The 13,640-nt window shown below is 32.9% G+C and overlaps 1 protein-coding gene across 3 annotated transcripts in view; it reads left to right on the top strand.

Moving 5' to 3' along the window:
- The first annotated feature begins 501 nt into the window (after positions 1-501).
- LOC108572814 (peroxidase-like) overlaps positions 502-13,640 on the top strand; it is a 33,874-nt gene continuing 20,735 nt past the window's right edge. For 2 of the 3 annotated variants that reach the window (XM_017935126.1, XM_017935125.1), the window contains exon 1: positions 10,369-10,683. In XM_017935126.1, coding sequence (XP_017790615.1) covers positions 10,602-10,683 — 82 coding nt within the window. In that variant the 5' untranslated portion in view covers positions 10,369-10,601. Of the gene's footprint in view, positions 620-10,368; positions 10,684-13,640 lie in introns of those variants that run through there. The other variant, XM_017935127.1, reaches the window with a different exon arrangement.

Below are 13,640 nucleotides of genomic sequence, written 5' to 3'. Positions count from 1 at the left end.
AGTGGATAATGTGATAAAAATTTAAGCACACACTTAGAATCCAGATGAAAAAACAAAGACCATTATAGCAACGTGAAGAATGAGCCTGAAAGAAAGAGCCTGAGTACATCATTCACAAACAGCTGACTAAGGACTCAGGTCCTCATCTTCTCGCATTTCTATCAATTCCCCTGCTAGAACATTCGCAACACGTACACTTCGACGCATGACAGATTTTACAACCTCGCTGTATTTCTCAATAGAGAAAAGAAGAAACCACCAATGAGGTTGACGAGGCGAACGCTGAATTCTTCGGAGCGGATGAACTTTTCGTTCGGGGTGAAGATCGACCCGGAACGACCCCGTAGCGATCGCATTGAAACACGAGTACACGATCGAGTGACCAATGAGAGTGTCAGGCAGGGGCCTCGCTATCTAGAATCACTTGCCTGGCCGATAGAGCTCGTCTTCGTATATAGTTGCAGTTGAAAAGCGAGGATCAGCCAGAGGCGCACTCGAGGTGGAACGAATACGAGCTGCAGTCTAATATAAACTAGCCAAGGTGGCTGAAATCGGTGTCTAGTTGAACTCATCTACGTGCCCCAACCTGTCCAATTATCCTCACCGTCGTCGTGTCACGGTAAGTAACCTTTCTGCATTGATCATTGATCCACGAAATTTCAACAGGATCACCTTAAATTTCTCCCTCGGGTTGATCCGGTTCACGATCGGCTCGTGCGTCGATCATTCGTGCGCGCGCTTTCGTTGTCGCGCGCATTTGCAAAATCTTCAGCGATTAATCGAAATCGCGAAAATTATCGCGATATTGTACATTGTGTTTACATAGGGTTACGAATCGTTGACTTGAATTATTTTTTAAACTGTTCGATATGTGATCGAGATTTTATTCTAAAATGCCTTTAACTGAGGTTTCGTTGAAAGAATTTGAAAAAGGAACTATTGCACGGATGTAGTGCACGCTGATTAGGTATTCTTACGTGCCCGCTCGCGGCATACCTGTTCTTATCGCAGAAGAGCGAATATTTTCTATTTTCCGCTCGCTAGAGCATTGACATGGAAAACGTGTCTGAGATATGGCGAATTTCTATCCTTTGTTTAATGTTGCAGTGACTGAAATGATTTTGTACTGTATAATATAACGACTGGGTTGACTTTGTGGTTTCTTTTGTGTCATTTTTATTCGACAAATTTGTGGAATCACGCGAAAGGGTTACTTCATTGAGTAAAAGTATATTTATTGTTATTTAGTTTGATAAGAGAATTGTACTCGGAATAAATATTGGTGTTAGGCTAATTCGAACATGGCAATGAGATTGCGAATATAAATTTTGCAGTGGTAATAGTGTGACCTGAATTCAATACTTATTTTTAAGAGACTGAAGCAACGGTGAATGCTAATAACGGAGTATTATGTTGTAGTTTTATTATGAATGAAAATGTTATCTTCCGTGATTCCCGCCAATGTTCGATCTTTCCGAGCAAAAATAGTTTTCCAGTACCAATTTACTATCCTCCATAATATGGTTATTCTAACGGGTGTTGTTTATTTTTCACGTTTTAAATTTAATATAATTAATTTGAAACATCGAAACGTTAATTTGAAAAATATTAATTTAAAATACGAGCTCTGCAAATTCTTATTATACACAGAATCCGGTGTCAAAAAATTATATTCTTGCCTTTCTTTTTAATTATGATAAAATGTGATTTATCTATGCAGCTTGAAATATTATTAATTTGATTTCAAATATTAGAAATTGCAAAGATAATAATATTTAACAAAGCTAATTTGTAATGTTGTAGTATAAAGAATTATGAATGCTACATAGATGAAAAGTTTTCTATTGTTTATTTCCCTTAATTAATGATAATTGTTAATTTAAATAATTAATAAGAACAAAAGCTCGGAAAAATATAATTATTAAATATTTTTTTGCTAGTGTTATTTCGTTTCCATTGTTGCGTTTTGAATAAAAAACCATTAAAACACTGTACACTTGTAACTATTTTGTTTTTGTATGATTTCATTATTTTGTTCTAGTTCTTTCCTCTTTTGAATTTCACAGAACAGAAAACAACTGTATATTAGTCACGTGCTTTCACGTTCATTTTCAAATTGAATATTCCCGCCAAAAATGTTATATTCACCGTTATCGAACGAGCAGCATCGTATTCAGTTCTGTGCAGTAAATAATAGGTGACGCATTCGTTGCACTTTCTCGATCGCTACTATGTACTTACTATTATGTAAGAAAACGATTTCCGACAAAAAAGCGGAATCGAATTACAATACGGTTGTCCCTTGGGTCGATTTGGAATTTCAATGTTTTTGAGATATTTCTGGGAATATTTAAATACTTTTACTAAAGTATGTTAATGATTAACGAATTCATAAATTTACATATATCGTTGTGTTTCTCAATAAAGATAAAAAGACTTTTCTTAAGAATCTTTTAGTAACAGATTTAATAGCGTAATTTAAATAACGTAAAGATAATAACGCCCTTGATGATCTTATAAGGACAGTGATAATGTAGTGAATGAAGCGGTATCAGAATGGCAGAAGTAGTATTCATATCAAAATTATCAGTTTTTCGCTTGAAATATAATATAAAAATAGAAACAGTAGAGTTTGTATTATTTTTAAATAATAATGATACGTAAGATCATCTGTCTGACACTAATAAAAAAGATAACAATATAAAACAATTCTATACTTAGTTAAACTTTTCTCTTTTGTAATAAAAATACACGATAACAGCCCAAATAGCGAATTTGAACTGTTCCGATTACTAAAAATAACACGGTTCAAATTAACACAGTGTAGACGACCAACGTGTACTATTTACACACGTATACTTTATTATACACACAGCAATCGATTAATGTAAGTTACGATAAATAAGGAAATATAGTGACACGGTAATTTATCCAAATTACATCACAATTATCACTTGTTTTATTTAACGTCTTGAAAAGTGCAATCGTGGAAAAATTACACTTTTTTCATCTGATACATCTTTTTCTCTTCGTAAACAAATTGTTCCACTGGGAAATATTTGCAACAGTTTTTTCATGACCCAATGGCTCATCACGTATGACGACGTTTATGAAGCTACTTGAACACGTGATAGAACTTTATTTTCCTATAAGTTTTGCTTAAGTCTACATAAAATAGACTAATCAAACTGCTTGTTTTAGGTTAAATGATAATCTCACCTTGATGTTCTTGTGTCATCGTAAGACACTAAATTAGTAGTTAAACTAACAAAATATTCTGATAATTCATTAACAAGATATATGTTTTGAACATTTATATTTACAAAATCTAAATATCAATTATTTCAAAGTTCGCTTGATATGGGACACACGTGATTGTCTGAATCAAACTACGTTCCACACAATTCTTAGAAATATAAATTAAAAATATCATTTGTTATCTCGCAACGGTATTTTCTCTATATACATATGTATAATTCCAGTGGAAAAATATAAGATTAATAATGTTATGTTCAAACACAAGAAATTCTATCCCTTCGTTGCAGAGAAACGGTAAAGATGCCGGCCGGTCGAGCGAGCACGTGATACACGCGTGACGGATAACCATTCCGTATGATCTTCCTACCGTTTCCTGCCCCACCATCCAACCAAATAAGGATACTGACTGTTATATAGTTTTGCCATTCTGTTCCCCACCATTCGGTATTTCCCGACTTTCATGACGAAGTGGGAATACAAGTAAGACAGATAAAGCAATCATGTTCGTTTTCGTTTGAACTATTTTTCGTGTTGTAAAGCACGCATCAATTGAAAGACAGTGTATTCTTTACTTACTTTCACTACGGCCGTGTTGGAGGAATCCGTGAAATGCAGAAGCTCGAACGAAATATAGATTTCACTAAGGAACACGTTTTACATCATGTTGTGTGCTTAATTAGAATGTAGCTTATAATGCGAAGCACAGATTTTCTTCTATTTTTTGTAATTCTCTCCTTTTGAATTTAATTCAAACGCAAGCTGCAGTTGTCTGTAATAATTATTTAATGATGTCAATAAATAATGTTTTTAAAACAGCCTTAGAAGTTTACAATTATTTAAGGCAAAAGCAATAAATTTTCTATGCTTTGTTACTTTTCGTTTCTACAGAACAATGAAATATTTCACAGGTAAGGTGAATAAATTTACCATAATTAAATTTTGTAATTTTTATGCACGTAAAATAATGAGCAGAATGAGTGAAATTTTCAACAAGCAATGTTAAACATCCTTTGAACTAAGAGAATTTAAATTCAAGTGCAATTATACGAATGTTGCTTTGAAACAGTAGATTAATGATGCGTCAAAGTAGGTGCTTCGAGAACTTACTAGAAATAGAACGTACATTCTGGAACCGAAGCAGTATAACCGCTGAAAAATCCCTAAACTATTTAAATCTATTAAATCGTTATATGAAAATGTAAATACCTTCAGAATGAAAAACTTCAAGTTTTTTAAGCGGAAAACACGAGAATTCTATGAAATTTTAATATTCCAATCTAATTGCGACACTCAATGTTGTTGAATGAAATGTTCTGCAAGTAGCGGCAGATTTAAACTGCAATAAATCATGTCAAACAAATGATAAAACTTGAATCGTTTAAAATATAAATTTTTCAAAGATATCCTAACCAAAATAACACATTTCAATTTTATCGCGCAATAGCACGTCTGAAGATCTCAATTTTTACTCAACTCATTATTAATGCAATTCAACTAAAAATGTGGACGCGGTATTAGGTTAGCTAACTAAACCACTCGAAAACGCGGGAGACAAAAAATTAAACTGAACGCTTGTCATTTTTTCCAGAACGTCGTTTGTTTTATTGTTGGTATGCATGGGCGCAGACATATAGATCCGTATGATAAAGCGCATGTGCACTGTAGAAAAATAAAGGAGGGGAGTCGACACCGGGAGAGTCGAATTCGGGTGGTCAATGGTATAAGAAGTACTTTCAGTTAGGAAGTATTTGTGGCGATTAACAGTTCGCTAATTGTTACATATCGATCAGTTTTCCATTGTGTATTTCCCTTAATTAATTCGTCTTCAAGATACGAAAACACGTGAGAAGTGATTGACAATACTCGCGAATTACGTTGAAAAGCATTATCGATCTTACGAAGGTGCTAGCTTTCTCGTTGTTTACCGGTTTTGTGAAAAGTCACGAGTGTAGGGCTCCATCAGTTTAACTATTTAATTTTCAAACGAAAAAATGAGCGTGGACGTCTACAATTTCCTCTGTGAGAACTTAGGAGCCGAGCGTTTCAAGAAATCATATTTGGGTGAGTCTGTAGTCGGTTTCCATTGGCGTAGACTAACACATTGATGTCACAATGTCGAGAATGACGATTCAGACATTCAAGCATTGATATGTAAAATCTTGTCACGTTTGCACAGGAGCGTGTTTAGGAGCTTATGTAAATATTCCTGAGAAAGTTTATTTAATACAAGCACCGTTGGTAGTATAGATTGAGAGGTTAGGAAGTGTTGTTGGCGGTATGGCTTGAGCAACCAGGAAATGTGTTTCAAATGTGATTGTTTACTTTATTTTCATGGATCAAATTTAATACCACAGAACGTTTAATTAAGGAAATAAGCAATTAGATCATAAAATTAAATTTTATAAGGATGAATTAACGATAATAGTGTATTTTGTTTTAATTATTGTTAAGAATAACAGATAAATGCATATAGACGGAATATTTTCTTTCTTTGATGTAAACAAATACGTTTTTTTACTTAATTATAATGTGCTAATTAATTAATAATTAGACTGAGGTTTACTTTTTTCTTTAATTGCTAATGTCTAGATCATTTGAAAACATGAAAAACCACAATTTGCTTTACAGATCAGATGTAATTAGTAAGTTCTTCACAATAAGAATAATATAATTATTATTTTGCTGATAATTCAAATAAATTGTCGTGGTAATTATAGATTAAGGCTACTTCATTCTTATTACAACATTTGAAAAGTAATTTTTCCACATGCTTACTATTCGACATAGTAATTCAAATCTTAAGTAAGAATTGTTTTGGTGCGTTCAGAGATGACCGCAGATTCTGAAGTATGCAACAAGTTGCATCTGCATATATATATATGTATATTATGTTTCAAATTCCGAATCAATACTCTAACGTCGAACGTAGGTTAAGGTTAGGTGACGTCATAACTATGCAGAAGGTCAAACATTTCAGTTACTAATTTTAAAAAGGAAATATGAAAATAAACAATTTTATTTAGTGAAAATTCCTAGATAAGAATTATTAATGTGAAATTTAGGCAAACGAGAGTTAATTTGCCGATCGCAGATATCAAAATTTTCTACATGCTTTTCAATTTTCAATCAACTTCTCTTTGAAAGTATTTGCAGTCGAGTTAGATATTGAATATGAGTAGAAAATATGCAAGATTTCTAAGTCGGGCAGTACTTTCATAGAAAGTAGATTTTCACTGAACGTCAAGAATTAACACCGTATGATCAATGATGAATGGTTTAGCGCACTTAAATTAAAGAAGCTTTCTTCGATCAGAACAGTCCTAAAAAATTGCTTGGTTTTAATTCAATAATAGTGATATGATTGTTAGTAAAAAACTTTGAAACTTTTACGATACGTTAGACTATTATTATCACTAAATTTTATTATTTAATATTTTTAGAATGGTACACTTGTTATAAAAATCAGTTTTAGAAATTGAAATAACATTTTAACAACTTATTATCATAGTTACGTAAATTGACAGTTACGTCATTTGTATTACTCGTTTCAACATCGATGTAATATTTACTAATTAGAATATTGTAAATTTCAATTTTTTCAAGCCTTAATGTTTGTTTACATAGGTGCTGGAATTATGTAACATTTCGTAACTGTTGACGATATTTCAGATGATCTGTTACCACACGTTTCAATTGCTTTAATAAATGTTTCAATGTTAATATGTTACTAACCATTTTCATAACCATAAAAAAACACCGCATTTAATAATCACAGATATAATAAATTATAACAATATAGTAATAACAAAAGTGTTGAATATTGAAGTTTCGTAGAAGTGAAAGATGGTACAATTGATGATTAGTACAATTAACATTGCAATCCTCCAGTAGAGAAATTTAGTTTCAACAAACAAAGGGCAAATGTTAACTTGTACATATCGACTTTATTGACGAAAGTATTTATTGCATACTTGCATATTGCATATTGCATCGATTTAACATTGAGTTTGCGCATTTCTCTACTTCCACATTGTTCCCTTATGTAAATATCGGTACTGCGCAGGACAGCAATGCCAGAGTGAAAGTAAGTAGTGGAAAAGTACTGGAATATTTGGTAGGGTGCGTTTAGGTATGAATATAAGGGTTTTAGCGGCTTTACCTATAAGGGCCATTTTACTTCATGTAGAAAAATACAATAGTTTAGTGCTCTCCTATCTCTATAGGGGGTTCCCTGGATTTGTATTTATTTTTATTAGGTACTTCTGGAAATTTTTGTACAAATTTTGGAAGTAATAAATACAAAAGCTATAAATGTTGACTTAAAAGTAAAGTTTCCAATTGTTTGTTTGCGGCAATTTTAAGGGGATAAACGAGAATGTTTCACATATAGAATATTTACATTAAGAATTAAAATTTGGAAAAGTAATTCCTCAGCTACCATTACAAATATAGTAAGTAAAATAAAACATTATTATGAAAAGCAATGAACAAAATATTACATATTGCAAACATTGCACCTGTTATATATTTACATACCATCTTCTTAGTCACTAAGATATCATTGAAATAATAATTATATAAATAGACAATATTTCTTTTTTTTTCGTGAGTCACGCGTTTATTTTAGCATACCGCGGATGTAATTTTTACATTACGAAAATAGAAACTCTTTATACGTTCAATTATTTCCATGGTCAACGTTACCTTGCATCGTCTTGGTAAGAAACATTCATATCTTGAATGTTTCTGGCGATAACCATATTTCTGGCAAAAATGTTTGTTTTTGATCAAAAGTGTATATAACGAGTAAAGGATAATCGAGCAAACCAAACTCAAGTGCAAATCAATAGTGTTTACATATATTGCGTGTTCGAATTTCAAAGGAGAGTATGTATGTATATGAAACTTCAGACTTTGCAGTGGCTCCTGATTATGTGCAATGGACAATTAAGTAATTCATATTTAAATGAGAATTCTAGCAAAGTCATACATTCGCAGGAACGTTTGAAATATTTTAGAGTACTTTTATGAATCATTCGTATTACATCGATTAAACAGCTGATTCACAGATGTATACTTGGAGAAAATAGACTGTACTGTACTTATATAAAATATTTAACATTTTAGACAATCGTATATCTATTTATAAATGAAGTAATTAATTGTAAATACTTAATAAGTTATTAAACATAAAGGTAATACTTCTTCAGATGCATTCTATCTTTGTCAATTAATAAAAATGAATATCTTCTTTTATAAATCACAATCTAAGTGTCTAATGTAAAGAAGAGATACTTAACATATATATTTAAATTTTAATGCAAATTTCACTAATAAATATATGCATTTAATTTTTCCTATCAATCACTGAACATATATTCACATGTAAAATTCTGGCACACTGAATTTTCTATTAATTATAACTAGCTAGTAACTGTACATACCTTTCCAAAATACAGATCAATCTTTGATTACACTCGAAGTCGAATTACAAACGTTACTCCAGTGAAAACTCGTTCCGTTCTACGAAATAAGTGAACGTAACTGCGAGGGAAAGGTTTCCGCAGTCGATTAATAGTTTACGGAAGCATTTCCGAAATTATTGGAAATTCAATCGTGTACTATTCGGAAATTTTACGTTAAAATCATACGCTGCGTCATCCTCGTTTAGTAAACAGAAAATCATACGACGACGGAGAATCAGCCGGCGATACCCTGGAACACGTTCGGTGAGAGGGCATGCAGCGAAGAGTGAGGGGTACGGGCCCGGACGAGCACGTGCTCACCGAGTGATAGAACTTTTTTTCTTCCATGAAATAAGGTGACCCTACCCTGATAGTGGGGCCTCGCGAGCGAACGAGCGAGTAAATGCGCAAATCCAGAGAATCGCTGGCGCTAGCGAAACGAAGACGGGGAGTTCGTAGTATAATGCAAGATAGAATGGGAAAAAGAAGAAGAGAGATGCACGAAGACTGTGGTTAAATGAAGATGGGAATATCCACACCAAGCAGGCAGCTGGAAGAGAGCGCAGGTGCAAGAATGGTGGGGGTTACCTTGTAAGTCGTACGCAAGACAGTGACAGAGATACACGAGAAGGACAGAAAGTTAGAAAGAGCGAAACACGCGTGCGTTTTAACGAAAAAGAGAAAAAGATTGTTAACGGGTATTGTGGGAGAGCAGGAGGGATAACGATGGAAGTGTCGGTTTAAGAAGGTGGAGAAAGATGGTACGAGCATATAGAGCGCTAACGTAGAGAAAATAGAAATACATGATTGATAAAAACAAAAAAGTATGTAGCATGAACATATAGGATACTGAATGTGAGAGCAGGACGGTACGAGTACATGGAACGCAGAATGGAGAAACTAAAAAAGCACATATGCTGTGTAAACGCGAGAAAAGGACAGTAGGAGTGCATTACAAAACTGTGTGCACTGACGTACAAAACTAAATATCTAGCAATGTTACGTGTATAATACACTCAATAAAATATCATTCCATATTGTAATTTGTAACGCTACTGCGTACGAAAAATTTCATTGAATTTATTCCATAAACTTACATAATACCATCTGCTTGCTAATGTGTATGCAGCTTAATGTATATGAACGTGTGCGAAGGAAAAGTAATCGTAAGTGTGAAGCAAAACAGAAATAATACGAACCTTGTCTTAAAGGTATCGATCGTTATACGAAAGAATCTCCAGAAAACCTCGAAAAGTATATGAGTGTCGAGGCAGTAAAAGATACAATACACCAAATTGGATGCGTATTTTCAAATTAGGCATAGAGTGTGAGATAATATAGGACAAGAACATAACAGCCTGAGTAAGCGAGAAGATCGCTTGTATCGAACATGGAGAACAGAGACGGAATGGCGGGAGAGTACGTTGAAGCAAGAGAGCGATTGGACGGAAGAGAAGGGGAATAGAAAAGAGAGACAGAGTTCAACCGTCCGTAGCGCTGTGCTCACGTTCAGTCGTCTTCGCTATCTTGAACAGGCTTTTCGGTTCGTCTTCAATAGCCAGTTTTCGTGAGCGTATAATACTTGTAAATATTTTTCTCACTCGCATGAGTTGCCGGAGGCGATTACACCTACACGAGCAGCCTCCAGCGAAGTACCTGTTTCACGTAGCGAGTTCACGATCAAAGCTGCTTCAAGTTTGTTGAGTTTCGTCTAACTGAAATTCAGTTGGAAGGAAAATCTTTTGAACGGTAGATTAGCTGTCGGTATTCGCGTTTGCTTTACACCGGCATCAGCAAAAATTCGCGTTAAATGTGTCAATAAACACGAGAATATTGTTTCTATTGCTAACGTAGTTATTTCCATTTTGCGTGTGAAAAATGTTTCTTGTTGCGCCGGTCGACAACAATCGCTGGGCCTACACCATGCACGGATTGGAGAAGTCTATGGATAATGTATCTGGTAATGTTCCTTCGATGTTTCTTCCATGTTTCGATATTATAAACGGTTTTTATGTATGACATTTTTTTACGATTTTCCAAAATTATTTACGATCCCTTCGAGCAAAAATGAGAGAAAATTATAGATAAGATGTTGAATGTTTTGGAAAACGTAACTTATGCAACTCTTTGCATTTTGTGGTAGACATTAATATAAATAAGAAATGATCGTACATCGAAGATATGAAAAGGAATACTTCCATACTTATGACATTCCATAGGAAGTATTTCTATATTTTATGTCATTTTGTAGAGCAATTTCTTTTAATTCAGCTGGCCCACAAACAAAAGATACATGACGTGAAAACAAAGGATATTATTTTCAGAACTTTCATATAAAAAATGTTCTATATTTGTACCAATATATTTCAAAATTCTCGAAGAATTCAAGAATGAGATTTACAATGCAATTTAATCACTCTTTTGTAATATCTTGTTATTATAGCATATAAAATGATGTTGCTTATTTCTTAGGGTATTGCCCTCGTTCATTTCGTGATAGTTATAGCGATGCCGCGTGATACATCATGTAAATATGTTAATTTAAATTTAACAATCACTTTCACTATGTTATTCAACGCAAATTATTTATTGATATAATTTCGATAAAAGCATTCTACCGTTTTATTAAAGTTTTACTGAAGTTTTACTAAAATGGTGGACAAGAGAAATACGTAAACATAAATTGTAATGCGCATACGAAAACACTTGTACTAACATAGCAATAGATCTTCCAGTACAAAGTTAAGAAGAAGAAAAAACACCTATCGCTGATCCTGCGATACAAAGTGGAACAAAATTTTCAATGTGGAATATAAATTTAAAGTGAAAAAAAATACCCTGGTAAATACCTTACATTTTTCATGTCTTGTGCATTCTCTTTTTTTTTTCTCTTCAATTTTATGTATCCTTGTAATGCAACCAAGTAAGTACTCTTCCACTGCTTTTTCAACAATTGTAAGTCATTCCAGAAATTTACACATTCTTTTTCATTTTTCTTGTTATATTTCAGTTATAAAATTCAAACAATTATTTATCGTCTAAATTTTTTTTTATTGCAAGTTTCGTAACACTAATAGCTAATTAATATTTCCATAAGGAACTGGATATAATTTATGTTAATTTTAGGAGTACTCCGGGCTAAAATATTAGTTAAAAAATTGTATAATCACTTTGACAATTTATAAAACGATAATACTATTTGTACCCTTAGCCTTATAGGAATTTGAAAATTTTGAGAATGCATACAATCGTTTACAATACATTGTTTCTTTTCAATAACTGATAAATCTACTAAATGATGTTTCACTTCAAACTTAAATTCTAATTTATGTGTTTCTATTGTAAAAAGGATCTCGTCTGATTAAAAATTGTCATTCTTCCAGAGTGTTTCATTTTGTAATTATCCTAATCTCACAATATTACTTCGAAGGATTAATATTCTTAAACAAATCTTGTTTGCTTTTTTCCCCTAAGTTTTCCATATTCGTTGCTATTTTTGTACCATCTGCCAGTATAATGTACACGTGTAACACGTCCATATTTTATTAGAAACAGGAAACTTGTTTACGATTACGTAGCCTATGAGAAGAGGTCGTGATTTGTTTTCGAAAAATTTGGAATATCTAAGTGGATGAATTATTATGCAATACGTGTATCGTGTGCAAACAGCATAATTCACAATTGTACTTTGTTTCAGAATATATAAATCGAAATGTCTGCATTCTTTATAAAATTATCGAATGTACATAGTTCATCTTTTGTCAAATAGAAAAATATCCATAATAAAGCGATCTCCTTTTACTTATCCACATTAAATATTAAACAAAATTTCGTTGCACAGTAGAATAAAATTGCAAAGTTGAAACACGATCACAATATTGAAAGTAGTACACACCAACGATATCTTTCATAAATATGAGAATATTGAATTGAAATTTTATTTAAACTAAAACTGAGTCCACGTAAAAGTTCCATATTCTGAATTTAAGCTTATTTCGTCGTTTCGTTTTACCTTGAAACTTATAGAGCGCTCTCTTTATTAAATAACACACGTTATAATCACTTTTAACCTTTTTATGAGATCTCTCTTCCTTCTTAAAAGGAAACACTAATACATTGTTTCTTTTCCATAACTGATGTTAAATTTACTAAATGATGTTTCACTTTGAACTTAATCTATTTTAACGCACGCGTGTCTGTGCTCTTATGAGGATAATTAGAAGTTAAAATTCTTTCTTCCTAAGAAATCATTAATTCATTCTTCACCTTAAATTCTTACCTTTATTATCTAGGACTTCCTTATTATCAATTAAACCACTTCAATGAACGGTATATTTAAGAAGAGGTTTGCCTTGTGGAGCATCATGCAGTAGATGACACTACTTCTTCGATAACTGATTACATTTTCGTTTAACTCTTTCGCGACTAGTGAGACACGTGTCCTACTTGAGTACCTACTTGAGCCAAAAACTGATCTCAATTTAATATCCATTACATATGTGACCATCTGTAGATAAACAGTGAATTCTCGAGAAAAACTTATTCAGTTAAGGTGATCACGAGTAGGCTTGTTTGGCAGTCCCCTTACTCAGGCAGCACTGTGTAATTATGAATGATTATATTGTCAAGAATTTGCTATAAATACGTCACGTAATTCAAGACGATTTGGAGTGTGTATAATGGAAAAATCACCGAGTGTCAGGTATTCTTCCTTGAAGCAATTGCATGATTGAGGCTTTACGAGATATGAGTATGTAGCCGCGGTACAGCAGAGTATTGTTCGGTATAAATATTCATCGTGTATCCTTGAGAGTGAGAAATAAATCTGGGACAGATGAATTTGTGCGAGAATTAATGATTCTAGAAAAAAACCAATCGTCAATTGTAAACCTACATTCTCGATTTAAATCGCACAAC

This window comes from Habropoda laboriosa, unplaced genomic scaffold (assembly GCF_001263275.1).
Source record: "Habropoda laboriosa isolate 0110345459 unplaced genomic scaffold, ASM126327v1 scaffold22, whole genome shotgun sequence".
NCBI classification, from domain to species: Eukaryota; Metazoa; Arthropoda; class Insecta; order Hymenoptera; family Apidae; genus Habropoda; species Habropoda laboriosa.
This window is presented reverse-complemented; position numbering and strand designations above follow the sequence as displayed.